The following is a 15,621-nucleotide window of genomic DNA, read 5'->3' as shown; positions in this document are numbered from 1 at the left end:
TGTTCTTCCTCAACATCATCAGTTCTCAACCTGTGGGTCACAACCCCCCGGGGGGTTGACTGATCCTTTCATAGGGTCATTCCTGTCTATCAGATATTTACATGATAACTCATAACAGTAGCAAACTTACAGTTATGAAGTAGCAACAAAAATAATCTTATGGCCGAGAGTCACCATAACATGAGGAAATGCATTAAAGGGTCACAGTTGAGAACCACGGTTCTACGTAGTTCTTGTAAGTTAGAAGAGCCCTTCTTAAAATCTACATAACTGTAGGATATATTATCATTACTTCTAAAACTTTATTAGAAATTCTGGACTGAGGGTTTGGTCATGTAACTGCATCTGTCCTCAATACCCAAACACTGTAACAACTGCAGTTTCCAGTGGCCACCGTAATCTGAGGAAAGGCACTCCTCACCGGTGGGTGTACCTGGCTGAACATACAACTGTGCTAATAAAGCTTGAAACTGTTTCAACGGTGATTCTTTGGGGGTCGGTTAAACAAACTACAGTTAAAACTCACTAAAACTTGTATCACAGTAGAGGAAACTGTATCCGTTCAGACCAAGAAAAAGTACAAGACTTGATGGACATAAAGAAAAGAGGAGAAAAAAATCATTTGCCTTTCACATGTTTATACCTTTATAGGGGTGAAAAAAAAATCAATGATAGAGGAATGATAAAGTGTGCTTGAATCACCAGAAACACTTCCAAACACCAATCAATAAAGGGCCACAGTTTTCTAGGATACCAACTCAGTGACCTACTTTAAAAAGACACCCTGAAACCCCAACTAAAAAGGCCCACAGGCATCTCACCATCCTACCCTAAACCTAACAATCACATGAAGTTCCGGGAGAGGGACCATTTAAAAAACAGGAGGTTGTTCTTTGAGAAAATACTCAATGATTGATTGACAGCTAGCACAAGGAATACTCAATGATTGACAGCTAGCACCAGGAAACCTGACTGAGACAAGTTTGAAGAGCCGCAGCTGCAGTGTTATCACGGGCCGGGGTGGTCAGCAGCTGTCTCTGTGTACACACTTCACGGAGTGAGCAAAAAACCACAGGCAGTGTAGCCAGAGTCTTCTCTAAGGAGTCTGTTTCCACAGCTGGAGACACGACACTAGCCCATAGCAGCATCCTCGGCTTAGGCACTCAAGTGGGCTGTGCTACATTACGCTGCTGTGAAATAGGTCCCCACCACGGCTTTCTCTAACTTGGTCCACTGCCAACCTGTACCCACAAAACACATCTTCTACTGCCCCTAAAGTGACACTACTTTGTATCAGAATTACCTAATGGCATGAAAACCAACAACAATGAACTTTATAATGAAGACTAATGATGTCGTTAGGAAGAAGCAAGTATGTACTTGACTAAGAGGCTCCATGCAGATCCCTCCCAACAGCCTTTCGGCTCTACCTGACAGTTGTCAGGGATGGTTTTTACGAGCAAGGTTTCATCACTCCCAACATCAGCACATTTAGGCACTGACTTGTTTTTTAGCAGACTAATTTTAATAAATACATTTTTTAGAAGAAATGTATTTTTAAAATTCTTTCATTCAGAAAATAAACTAAAAAGGGTGTGTTTAAGGATTCCAAAACAGACGGAGCTTTTTGACGTCAAGGACCTACAGAAAAGATATTTTCTGAAAGGCTAACCAGCTTCATGGGCCACTACTAAAACACTGGGATCCACTCACTCCAACAGAGAGGGATATTTCCTCATTAGAGGATTGGGCTGCAAAATAACCGCACTTTCTGGGTTGGCTCGGTCCCTTCTGAGCCTCTCAAACACGTGTTCCTGCGGACTTACCGGAGCACCAGCTCCAGGGTGTCCAGGGCTCTTGGGAGTCTCCTCTTGGTTCTGGGGAGCTTCTTCAGGGCCCCGAGTCACAAGAATTCGGAAATGCTGCTGCCCTGCATTTTGATCCTGTCTGATCTTGAACATGCACCCTGGACTCTGCGGGGACCTCTCTGAATTTGTCCTGCGGATCTCGGGGACCATCCTACTGGCCCGAGGCGATGTCTCTGGGGTCCCTCGATCTTCGGTGGGGCTCACCCGGCCTGCTCGGGGTTGGGTGGGGTACGATGTGCTCCTCTCCAGCCGAATGCGTGGATACCTCACCAACCTGTCCCCCTTAGTGCCCGTGAAGCCAAAGTTGAAGTCACCGCCCAGCCCCAGGGCACCTTGCTGGGGCTGTTGCAGCTGAAAGACAAAACAGCGCTTCCCGGAGTTTCCAGAAGCATCCGGAACATGCTGGAGGGACCAGCGTCTGGGTTCTGCCTGGCCATCCGGGCCGAAGGGCAGCAGCCGCACCTGGCGCACGTCGGCACTAGAGGCTCTGTGCTGGATGCGCAGGCCTGGGGTGGCCTCCTCTGTATCCTCAGCCAGGCGGAGACACTGACCACGGTGCTCACAAGTGCCGTTGATCAGGGTCCCCGGGTCCCAGGCCGCCCTTGGAGGGGAGCTTCCAGGAGTGTCCACTGGAGAGGGCTCCGATGAGCTGATCTGCGTGGAGACCCTTGTGGCCGCGGCCTGGTCTCCGAGGTCAGCCTGGGCACTCGGGGGCCTGTCGTCAGGGCCCTCGGGTGGCCCGCAGCTGTCTGTGGCACCGTCTGCGGCCTTGCGCTGCAGGGAGATCTGCACCGAGGAGCTTCGGGTGGGCCTGGTGTCTACCCCGGCCAGGAGCTGCGGTATGAACATGGATGAGCTGCGCTTGAGAGCACCCACGCCCTCCTGCAGGCCGCTGTCTCCCCCTGTGTTCTGGGTGAAGGGGTGCGGGCTGCTTCTCCGTGGCAGCGTGTGGAATGCCATGAAAAAGTCCTCTTCTCTCTCCTGGTCTAGGATCTCAGACTCGGGGGCCGTATTGCTGCGGCCAGAGCCAAAATGAAACCGAAGCCGATGGGCCATGGTGACCAGGGGGGCCAGGAGGGAGAGGGCGAACGACAACCGGCCCAGCAATGCCAGAAGTCAAAACCCAAAGACACCAACTCCAAGAAAAAGTGTCCCATCTGCCAAACCGTTAGCACTGCGGCACCAAGAGCGACAGATAGCAGAAATAGCCCAAGTGGCAAGCAGCATTCCAGGCATGATTGGATAAGAGCAAAAAGCTCTCATCTACTCTGTGACAGAGGGTAGGATGGCCAGAGACACATGACCGCCTGCTCCCCCTCCAATGCCAGCTTCTGGACTTAGGGAAGTTTCCCCTCTCTTGCTGTTTCACCCCCCTCTGAACAGCCAGAGCCTGAAACAGCACCTTCCCAGCTGCCACTGTTCTGTCAGAAAGGGGCGGCCCAGCAGGGAGCTCGGGCAGCTGACTGAGGCAGCAAACACACTCACAGCCATGCCGCTGTAAATCTGACCCATCACACTCCCAGGGCAATGCTTTCCCAACTACCAAGAGCACCAGGTCTCTCTCTCGCTCACTGATGCCAGGGACTCTGCATCAGGCACAAGCACGTAAAAGGTATGTCCTCCACCTCCCCACCACACCAAAGAACAAGTGAAATACAGCTTGGCTGCAGGGCGAACCTTCTCGGGCATCAAATGTTATGTTTCTGTTATGATATCACCACACTACCATGAGGGAATGCAAAGTAATAAAATGTACTATAAATACGATTACACACCCTACGGAATTAGTGTCCCTTTAATGGGAAATAATTAGACCATGATCTACAAGTAACAAAATAGCCAAGCGCAGGCACTGGGGGCACAGCACTGCGCGGCCAGCTGTGAGCCGGGTCCAGCTCTTGCTACTTACTATAAACATTCTTCATTGAAAGAGGGGGATGTGTGTATGTCACATACAATATGAGTGCCAGACACAGCAGTTAACAGGGAAAAAAGCAACCCAGCTGGAGAAAACAATCTCTCTCATCACACACACACACACACACACACACACACACACACACACACACACACACACAGAGAGAGAGAGAGAGAGAGAGAGAGAGAGAGAGAGAGAGAGAGAGAGAGAGAGAGAAGGGATGTGGGCTTTGTAGTAATTTAACTTCAATACCACACAGAACAAACGCCTGGAGCCGTTTCCCAGGGAGAACCCAGCAGGATTACCACAGTTGGGGCATAAACCTAGAGTCTTGCTGTCTGCAACAAGCCAGAAAAAAACCCTGAGAACAAAAAGTGAATGCCCCCCCCCCCAAAAAAAAACTGTCGTCAGAGATCCATAATGAACCTGGAAATATTCTCTGTATTTTAAATATACTTTTTCCTCTGATCCAGAAATACTAGTTCCTTAACAAAGAGATTTATTTAGGTGGGACTTAAAAAAAAAAAAAAAAGGGAGGGGAATATCCCAGGCTGTAAAGAGCGACAAAAACTTATTTTAAAATCTACAAAGCATGTCTTTTTAACTGCTCCGGAGCAGAGGGTGTGGTGGGTCAACCCCGTGTTTACACACACAAACTTGTTTCGGAAAAGCACAGAGTTTTGAATGGCAAAAAATAACCTCTGTGGGACCTAGATTCTAGTCTGCTCAATGCCAGAACTTCCAAGAAGACTCCAGTCACGTATTGTCTTTGCTGGATTAACAGCCAACAAAGAAAACAAGCCAGCGCCAGCGCCACTGGCATTCTATGCATAGGAGCCACACGGCGGACAGCCTGGGGCAAGGCGAAGCCTAACATATAAAACATGACTGCTCACAGTGCTGAAAATACTCTGTATTCAAAGCCTCCTTCTGGTTTGGAGATATCTTTCTTACTCACAGCAAGGTCACTCAACTACGGTCATTATTTTAGATCACACAAATGAGAAATCCAATACTTTTTAAGCAGTAAATTTCTCTTCATAGAAGAGCATTAAGAGGTACTTTCTTCTCAAGTTTGACCATTGTTTCATTTTCAAACAATTTCCCTCCCCATATCAGAAGGTAAGTGTTCGTCTGTGGAGGCCCTGTCCCTGCACAGACTTACTGTGCAGTAAGTTATTTACATGACCGTCACTAGTTCAGTTACTAGCTCTTGCTAGATGACAGTATGAGGGACAGGAAGCACAATGAGCAACTCACACACGAGTTACTCAGTACCCCTAGAGATCACTCCCCAAAAGACACGTTCCACTTCAACAAAGCCACCATGATCCTGTATTTGTAACTGGAAAGATGTTAGTCTGGGAGGCACAATCTGTTAGCTTTCCATTTGGGAGACTAAAGCCAAGCACATCAGATTACATCCACCCACCAATCCTTTATTAAGGGCAGAAGTTCTGGCTATTCCCCAGCACAGGCTGACATTGAGATGACCAGGTGTTGGACCCTGTGTGTCCCCTGACTGGCATTTAATCACATGCAGACTCTGAACTGGAGTTGTTTCATCCCTAATACCCGGGGAGTGCATAACTCTGTCTCAAGAATCTTCTTGATGAGACTTTCTGTCAACCTCAAGCTATTCTACAATTTGTGGAGTTTCAATTGAATTCTGTGGAAAGATGAGTTCATGAACACATTCTTTTTAGGCTGGGCAGTAAACAGGAATATAATCACAGTGCCCTGCATGTTATTCCCACTTTGAGGGTGCTTTCAAGACTTACATATAACTTGATCATGTTCATTCTCAAAGCTGGGACATTTGGTTCATGGGGATTTGATGTAAACATTCTAGTTTCTTAGGAAGACAAAACACTGCACTAGCTAGATGTCTCAGCCCATAGAGGCACTGGCCATGCAAACTCAGTCACCTGTGTCCCTGGAACTTACGTAAAAGTGGAAGGACAAAACCCGCTCTACAAAGTTGCCCTCTGACCACCACAGAGACACTATATATTCGATGTCAATTACATATATATTATAAATCTATGTATAAAAAATATGTCACATCAGCTATCTTCAAGCATGTCTGTGGGATTTCTTCTTTTGCTTCTGGTGGGTTTTTATTGACTGTATGGATTTGTTGATTTTCCAGAATGAGGAAAGGAGCCTCACACATGCCACGGAGCCACACTTCCAGCCCTATGCTAGTCTTTGGAAATTACTTTCTAAGATTTTTTTCTTGAGAAGGTACCACTGTTTCATTTGAACTGCTAAGGAGATTTGCTTTACCTCTAACACTGCTAATTAGATTTTTATTCCCCAGAGACAATCACCATAGAGCTGTCGGTGAACTCCCTGTGGTATTCTGAGGGACATTTTTAAACAGCCACGAGGCTTGGTTACAAGATTGATGGCATCCTTACAGATGCACCTCGCATTTGTGTTCCCCAAACAAAGCATAATAAGGCGTTTGGATGAGGCTATCTTAGGTGACTTTTATTACTATTAACTATAAAAAATACATACATACCCAAATACATTTTCTGTCCTAGTAATACACAAATATTTGCCAGAATCGAGAACTTGAACAGTGAGTCAAAAACAGTCTTCTTTGGGGGCATGTGCACTGCTGTGAGTGACCCAGAGGCTCTCAAAGGCACTACTCGAAAAATTCAGTTTTTAAGAAAGAAAGCAAAACTCAAAACCAAGGACTTACCAATCTGTTCTCGTCAAATACTTCAAACAGGAGCCTGTGATTGGATGGATTTACCTAAAAGGGACAGAAACTATATTTCAAAAATCAACAGGTATCATTTTGAATTTGATCTAAGAGACAGGAAAAATTAAGAATGATTTCTAGCACACTGAACTCTACTGTATACCAATGACTGACCTGCATATCTGCTATTATCCTACCCCGAATACCCAGGCATACCAGAAAAGCCAATACTTTCATTGTTGTTTCTTAACAGTGTTAAAGGAACCCCAATCTCTTTTACAAAGGTACCCTCATATCTGTAGATCAAGGTGTTATGCTCACTGGCCTAAAGATGGTAATGATGAACATGTGAACAGCTTTATACCATGTGCCCACCTCCAACCATGATTTCCTGAACTGCTAACACTATATGGACTCATTTAATCCTCCAACAAGCCAATGGGGTGTAACGACTGCTTCATTTTCACACAGAAATCACGGAGACCCAGTGGGTGAAGCAATCTGCCCAGGAGCACACAAGCCAGGATGCTGAGCCAGCAGGCCTTGCCCTGGGGTAGGGTAAAGTCACAGCCCTAACCATCGTCAATCTGTCTTCTTTCTTTCTCTATATCCAAACTCACCCAATTAACCTGTGTTTCATCATGTGGACTCAGGTGCCACTGACTAACTACCAATCCTGCCAGATGTGGCACCGGGCGTTGCTATTTGCACTCTGGCCTGTCAATCAGGGATGAACAGCCTGAGAGAACTTTTCTGTCTTACTTTGGGGAAAAGGGACCCAGGAGATTGCGAACGTTTGATGTCCTCAAGTTCTCTAAGGCCGTCAACAGTGATGACAGGCAAGTGAGCTGGGACTAATGCTAGGCGTGGGCTCCTAATGGAACATGGAATGAACTTATATTTGATTGTAGCACAGAGAGCTCCTGGCCCTGTGTCTGCAGACAGCTTTGCAGCAGAGAAGGCAGACAGATGGCTGGCTGTTCATCAGCTCGGCAAAGGGTCGCACACCCAGCAGAAATGCATCAAGAGTCTACAGTAGGAACAGGCACATACTAGGCATTCAGTAAGAAACTGTGCAGGGAATAAGACAAAGATCTTTTCAAAAAGATTAAAACAGAAACAGAAATATGCCTACAGATCTGATTATTGAAAAAGTTTTATGTATAATAAAATTCATACGTGTTTCAAATGGAAGGAATGCAAACGATTTAGCCTCACAAGAAAACTGCTTTCTGTATTTGAGTGTTAATAAAGATCCAGATTCTCAGCCCCCAACAGCTTTTCAGGCCTCCACAAAGTTACCTAATATATATCTGGTAGAGGCTGAACATGTGATCTACCAAGTGTTAAGACCTCAGAGCCACATTTCAGCTCTGAACGTAACAGAAAACAGATGCAGGGCAGGTCATCCAAGTTTGCAGCACAGAAATCCTATCATGGCTGAAAGGAAGAAGCCAGGACTGTGTGCAGGGGATCTACTGGCTACGTGGTTCTTAGCATTAGAAGGCCTAAGCTGGAGCAGTTTGGAGGTGGGTCTTTTTTTTAGTATCACAGGTGTTCAGACAACTCACGTTCTCAATTTTTAAAAGGGAAAGGCCTCGTTTTTCTCTTCCAGTTAAATGGCTGAGGGGCTTAATATTTCCAAATATTTGCTAGCAAACACCAGCAAGCATTGGGCTCCATTAATTCACAGAATCCCCTTCAGTATCCAGCTGTTCTAAACGGGGTGTGGGTGGTGTGGGAGGCTGTGGAAATGTTCCTCTACTCGGTGGTATCGAAAGTAATTGTATACATTAGATCTCTGAATTAGAAATCTCTCTCCTCTATCCAGAACATAACTGGTAATTTTCTGTCTTTTGTGGGGAGGCAGTGCTGGAGATCCAACGCAGAGTCTCTAGAATGCTAGGCAAGTGCTCTACCACTGAACTACCCCTGGCCTCATCACTGGGACTTTATAACGCGTCCTTTCAATTATCTCTCTACTCTGGATGAGCAATTCATAATCCATATCACAGAGAAATCATCCAACTATTGTTTTCAACTGCATTGTCTTTCTGCCTTTTTCTTCAAATTTTATTTTTCAAAGGTTGTAAAACAAACCCACAACTGAAATTAACCAGACCCCAAGACTTACTTTCTTCTTAAAGAAAAGTTTGAGTGAAAAAAAAAAAAAACCACGGTATCTTGACGACCTTTATTTCTCCTCTACAGCTCCAAATGAAACCTCCACAGATTTCCTATCTTAAGAGAAATTTCTTACTTGAAATGCTATCTCGTTTTCTTTCCACAAGTCTGTTTTGATCTATCAATCTAGATATCAATAATTGTTACAAAATGAGAAAAACTTACTCTAAAATAAAATTCCTCGTTCCACTTCGGGTTCAGCGTCTGGAAGAGAGATTATTCTGTGATCTTCAGCTGTGTTGGAACCGACAGTTACTAATACAATACAAAAGCTTCACATTTGTGCAAACATTTTCCTCATAAGAGTGATCTTCAAAATGGCAATAAAAGCAACATTAGTCAATTATTTGAGAGTAGTCTATAAACCTAAAATGGATGGGGAGGGACTATATTTATGAAACTCATGATTCATGACTATGAAACCATAAATTACACGAGCTTACCCGAAGAAAAAATGCTGGGACTTACTGACAAAGAGCCACAAAAACAAAAATCCCCTTGAGAGAATGATGTTCAAAACGATTTACTCTGTCAAGAAGGAAGTAAACTCTGTTGACTCCCGTCTACCTGCTACAAGTGTGTGTTCAAGTAGGAAAGGCTGAAAGCTCTCAACATTGACATTTGAAGACTATTTGTATAAAGAACAATATTGAGGAGATTTTAATAGACACACAGACAGACACACACACATACGTAGTAAGCAAAGGCAACTGAATTTTTTTCTTTTTCCCAAAGCAATCATTTAAAAGATAGCCTTTGACCTTCTTCACTCATGGACCATTTGCCTTAAAGACACATCCTGCAGGACGGCAGCAACAAAATTTTGGTGCTCGGCCCGCACAAAACATCCTTTTAAATTAACACGAAGCACTGTCTGTGAAGGAACCCATACACACTTACACACCACACACACATAGTACACACCACACACATACATTTGTACAGGCATAAAAGTCAGGTAAAAACAACCTCTAAAAAAAATTCTGAAAATGAAGTTAGGTCATCAACACATTGACCTTTTAACAGGGGAAAGAGGAAATCCTAGCACAGTATACCACACATGCAAACAACACCATGACAACACAGTATACCACACATGGTGACAACACAGTATACCACACATGCAAACAACACCGTGCCAACGGTCAACTGACCCTGATTCACAACAACAACAACAAACTGCACTTTCCCCACGCCCCAAACCCAGAGACCCCCACCCTAAATGACTGCACTTTGGGGCATGAACAGAACTAAGATGGAATTGGGGGTGGTGAACGCTCCCCTCCCAAACTGGAAGAATGAACATGGAATGAAGGGGAAGGGGCTGCCAGGCGGGCAAGGGACAAAAGGAGACCCCAGAGCAAAGGAGCAGGGACACAGGTAGAGGAAGCCTGAGCTCCCCCACCAGCACGGCACAGCACAGCACAACACCGCACAGTACATACTAACCAGGAGGCTGGCTGCCAGAACGGAGACACTCCCTCCAGCTGGCGAAGGGAGAGAGAAGCAGGGCTGCCACTCCGAATGAAAGACATGGTAATGCCCTGGTCACCAGCATGGGTGCTCCTCGGGCTCTAGTCCAGCAGGGGACCAGGTCCCCCGATTGCTGTTCCGACGCGGTGCCCCAGCTTCCCTGGGAACAAGTGCCAGTTCCTAACACTGGGAACAATGGCCTCCGTGCTCAGCGGCAGCCTCCCACTAATCTCTACACTGCCTTCTGTTTGCAAACAGATTTCACTGCTGGTTTCAATGCCAGGTGAAGGACACTGCATTACTGTTTCCTACACAAAAAGACCTGATGGTGCCATACATCCGAAGCGTCTCCATAGCAGCAGGAAGGCTGCAATCTTTTTGAAGCAAGCATGGAATCAGAAAACATTCTGCAAAGTGATCAGACTATCTAACAGACTCAGACACTGTGTGTGTGTGTGTGTGTGTGTGTGTGTGTGTGTGTGTGAACTCTAAAACACAAATTAGCATTCTTGGTAGAAAACATGCAACTTTAACACAGCCCCAAACCCCACCCAAGAACTTTTATATATATATAATGTGTGTGTGTGTGTATGTATGTATGTATGTATGTATGTGTGTATATATATGTGTGTGTGTATATAGATATATATGTATATGTGTGTGTGTGTGTGTGTGTGTGTATAGAGAGAGAGAGAGAGAGAGAGAGAGAGAGAGAGAGAGAGAGAGACAGAGACAGAGACAGACGCAGAGGCAGAGACAGACATAGGGGTGAGTGAATTTAGACATTTTTATTGTGGGGCTGAGATGGATCAGTCAGTAAGAAACTTGCTGTAAGAGCATGAAGGGCTGAGTCCCAGCACCCATGTAAACAGTGGATGGAGCAGTTCTCAGCATGTGTCATGCCAGAGGCAGGGGACAGGGGATCCTGGGGCTCACTGGCCTGCACATCTACTCAAGCCACCAAGTTCTGGATTTAGTGACAGACCCTGCCTCAAAAAACAGGGGAAGAATGGTTAAGGAAGACACTTGAGTTTCGCCTCTGGCCTCCACACATAAATGTTTATTTCTCCTTCTACATGAACATGCACAACACACACATACAACAGGAAAAGACACATGGACACATGTATAACTTTATTACTATTACATCCCGTGTATTTTCATGGCACTAAGCATTTTGCTTCCTCAGGTACCAGTTACTCTACAAGTCAAACCATTCCCCTTCACCTGCCAAGTCCACCATCCATTTCATTAAATGAACTTTAAACTACAGCTTAAATTTCTTTATGAAAAGCATTAAGTTAACCAGAATAATTTATTTGTTTGGTTGTATGTGTTGTAAGGGGGGGAAAAAAAAACAACTTCATACAGATAACTCAGGTAAAACACGGAAAAGTTTTTGGACTATGGGCAATTTTTAGATGTAATAAGAGACACTTAAAATAAAAATACTGCTATCTTATTCTTAAAACATAAACTTTATAAAAGGTAATTGGGTTAAATGATGACTTATCTGAATTTCATGAAAGTTTGAACCTACCTTTTTAATTGTCTTTGTCTGAACCAAAGCAAGTTCTCTATTCTCATCCGCTACATACAAGGACAGCTTCACGTACGGGTCACTGCAAGGCAATAGCTCAGATTTAGTGGTACTATAGCTTCTTCATTAAGAACAAGCAAGCAAACAAAAGCTGCAAAATGGAGTGAGAATGCAAACACCGGGCAACACCCCAGCTCATGTGTACGTCCATATACCAAGCAGCATATTTTGATAAATGGTCCTGTCAAAGAGCCCAAATTAAATAGCACACAAAGAAACCAGCGTTTTAACTTTAAAGGTGATCTTTCCAATCATCAACCCAAAACAATTAAAGCTGTTATTGCTTTCAGACTTTTGACAGTTTTTCAGAGAGATTATTCGGATTAATGTAATCATATTATTAATATTTTCAGAGAGATTATTATTTTATTTGTTTCCACAAATAAAAAACCGAATTCATATTCTCATTTCTGTCATGCAGGTAAAATATTTTTCTCCTAGTGGAGGTAAAACAATGATTATTCACCTAAACCGTGACAGATAAAAATCAACCAACACTTCAACACTAAACATGGATGCCTAAAAATTCAATGTCATCCAAAGGTAGATACTTGAAAAAAAAATCTAAATGAAAATTTCATTTTCCTGACTATAAGTCCTTGTATATCCTACACAGTCTTTACCTTGAGAAGCTGGCATCTGCCAGCAGGAATGTATTAAAAAGTGTACCTACTGCAGACAATCTATTCAGAGTGCCAATCTACTCAGATTCTCTAGTGTTTCTAACCCAAATGCTCAAAACTAGTCAAGTTTTCATTCTTGAAAAACTGGGGTGGGAACAGTCAGATGGCTCAGCAGGTAAAGTCCCTGCTGTGTGAGTATAAGGGCCTGAGTTCAATCCCTGGTACCCACAGAAGGGTGGAAGGAGAGAGATGACTCTACGAAGTTATCTTTTGATCACCACAAGCATCCCCCCCCACACACACAACACACGCACATGCACACGCAACGTGGAAAAAGATGACCTGTATGGAGGTATTTCTTATCTGTTCCTCTCCAGAGCCCAGAAGACACAGACGTTCTCAGACATTCTCTTATATATTCACCTTCCCGGTTTGCTTATTTAATTTTCTATATCTGCTAATTTATTTCTATCACTCTATTGTGCCAGTTTCAAGCCAATTTGAGAGAGATGTTATTCAGCTGGCCAGAGTGGCATACTAACAAAACCTTAGAATTTATAAGAAGTCGGAGGCCTGAGAATGGAGAGACCCTGTCTTAGAAAGACAACCCCCCCAAAATACACACAACAGAGTCATCCCAACAACAATTTTACAACTTCCAGAGCATTCCCCAAGATTACAGAAAATACTTCGAGATGCTAAGAGTACATTAGTTCCTATTTGGTATCCTCATTAAGTATGTGTCATGAACCCTTCATAAAAGACTAGCAGCAAAAAGATTGTAGTCGAGACCCAACACACCAAACATGGGGCTGGGAGACGCTTCGGTGGAGAAAGCCCTTGCTCTGCAAGTGTGAGGACCTGAGTTCGGATCTCCAGCGCCCAAATAAAAGTTGAGGATGGAGGCACATCTGGATGGCAGAGACGGGCCTTTCCCAGCTCACTGGCCAGCCAGCTTAACCAAATCATCGTCGTCATCATCATCATCCTCTTCCTCATAATAATGATACATATTATTAATACTATTAACAGTATTATATCATAATACTACTAATAAAAACCAAGAACCAACTGAGGAAGGCCATGTGGTCCTCTGGTCTCTATACACATCCAAAGGGGATAACTGCATCCACAAACCTGCACACCCATCTACACATACATCCTCCCCCAACTCCCAACACACACAAAATCAAAGGTCTGTAGGATATCAGTATACAGAAAAAGATACTCATTAACCTTATCTTTGTTCATAAAATATAAAGCTTGCCTTGTGGAAGGAACATTTAACTAGATAAATCCACTTCTTAGCAGGACATAGCTTCAGAAAAACAGCCACCAAGAGCCATCACCTACCACATGCACAGGGCCCCAAGAACACCTTCTCTTGGAGGTCTCTGGTCTGAGGCGTGGGCCAAATTTGCCTTTCTGGTCAGTAATGCTCGTTGGCTTTAGCCTATCCAACTCTCTGAGAGGAGAGGGTTGTTAAAATATAGATTGCTGGGCCCCATGGCCCAAACCAAACTCAGATAGCCTAAGGGAAGACTCCAGAAGTTACATTTCTAGAAAATTCCCAAGATGCAGAGGCACTTGATGCAGGAACCATGCTGGGAAAACCAATGTTCTAAGTGGTATTTAAAAAGAGCATTTTCCGGCCGGGCGGTGGTGACGCACGCCTTTAATCCCAGCACTCGGGAGGCAGAGGCAGGCGGATCTCTGTGAGTTCAAGGCCAGCCTGGGCTACAGAGTGAGATCCAGGAAAGGCGCAAAGCTACACAGAGAAACCCTGTCTCAATAAAAAAAACAAACAAACAAACAAACAAAAAAACCAAAACCAAAAACAAAACAAAACAAAACAAAACAAAAGAGCATTTTCCAGTAGTAGACTTGATTTCCTTTCTTTTCAAGCTACCAATCTACTGCTTTGAAAGCCCCTGATGTCTGATTTCAATCTTGAGAACAGGCTTCTGGTGTAGCATATAAGAGTGTAATCTCTCACACGTAACCCTGGAATTACACAGAATACCATATACTCTGCTGTGTTTTTTAGATTTTTATGTCCTGCTGCTATCAGAATTGCTGGCTACTATGTAACTACAACCAGCAAGTAGCTAAGCCTCACCTTAATAGAACATCCATATTCTTCCCCCGGTGATTGATTTACCTCGGGGCATAGCCCCTGAATAACTTATAAATGACACACCCAGTTTGGCTTTGTGGGTGAGGTCTCTGATGATGGGACAGTGTCTTCCAGCTGTCACGAGGAAGGAAAGTATGCCTGCACACTACTGACTAGAGTGCTCAAGGTATAATAGACCCTATGAAATATTGACCAAGGAACTTCCAGGTGCACAATTCAGCCTCAAAAGAGGCAAAGGCCAAAGGGCTGGAGCAGGCTAAAGGTGAGTGTGGTGCAATTCCAAGACTAGGAAAACAGTATCTGGTCTATATGGCTCTGGTGTATCCCTTCCCTTTCTGCTGGGTCTTAGCCACACTCAACTGGGGGCTACTCATGAATGAGGTGGGATGACAATTCCTACCTCACAGGGTTATCGAGAAACCACAGAACATCACTGAGAGTCAGTACAGTGCCCAACAGTACATAAGCCCCAACACAATGGCTGCTGTAAATACTTCTTTTCCTTGCTCTCTTAGGAGACATTTGGGGCTCACTAGCTGCTTCTATTTCCCACATGTGCTGATTGTTGACTGAGTTGATGCTGATCTGCCACATAGTTTGAACTGGGTGTGCCAACCACAGCTCGACAGGTATTCCATGCTTCCTTGTTATTCATACCCACGGGCACCTGGGTGAGATGCTCAGGCTAGCCATCATATTCAAAACAACCCATTCCTGGTTCCTAGTTACTGCTCTGGTGTCTGATCTTAGTACAGCTCAGGGTTAGCAATAAAACTCTGTAAGCAGCTCGAGCCTTGCAGGCCCCTGTGAACTGGAAGAGGAGTAATATTCTACAAATCTTTGAAACAAAGTGGGCTGATCTGACTAGATGTTCCTTCCCCCGGGAAAGCTTTCTATTTCATTGACAAAAGGCAAACTATACTCTTCCTCCTTTTTAGCCCCTTCTAAGGAGCCAACAAATTGGTACTAGGCTTCAAACCACCTCCTAGTCACTATGTGCATATTCCCATATTCCATGCCACATGGGGAGATAAACCTCAGATACAGAAGGCCCTGTCTCTGCTCCACCTGCTTGGAGCAAAGAGAAATAAAATGATGA

General features: G+C 44.4%; 1 protein-coding gene across 4 annotated transcripts in view; it reads right to left on the bottom strand.

The window, feature by feature from the left end:
- The window catches only part of Nedd4l (NEDD4 like E3 ubiquitin protein ligase), a 338,079-nt gene that overhangs the window by 129,307 nt on the left and 193,151 nt on the right, over positions 1–15,621 (bottom strand). For all 4 annotated transcript variants that reach the window (XM_059246793.1, XM_059246794.1, XM_059246796.1 and 1 more), the window contains 3 exons: positions 11,703–11,784; positions 8,855–8,893; positions 6,503–6,556 (listed from right to left, as the gene is read on the bottom strand). In XM_059246793.1, coding sequence (XP_059102776.1) covers positions 6,503–6,556; positions 8,855–8,893; positions 11,703–11,784 — 175 coding nt within the window. The remainder of the gene's footprint in view (positions 1–6,502; positions 6,557–8,854; positions 8,894–11,702; positions 11,785–15,621) is intronic.

This window comes from Peromyscus eremicus, chromosome 19, assembly GCF_949786415.1.
Source record: "Peromyscus eremicus chromosome 19, PerEre_H2_v1, whole genome shotgun sequence".
In the NCBI taxonomy this organism is placed as follows: Eukaryota; Metazoa; Chordata; class Mammalia; order Rodentia; family Cricetidae; genus Peromyscus; species Peromyscus eremicus.
This window is presented reverse-complemented; position numbering and strand designations above follow the sequence as displayed.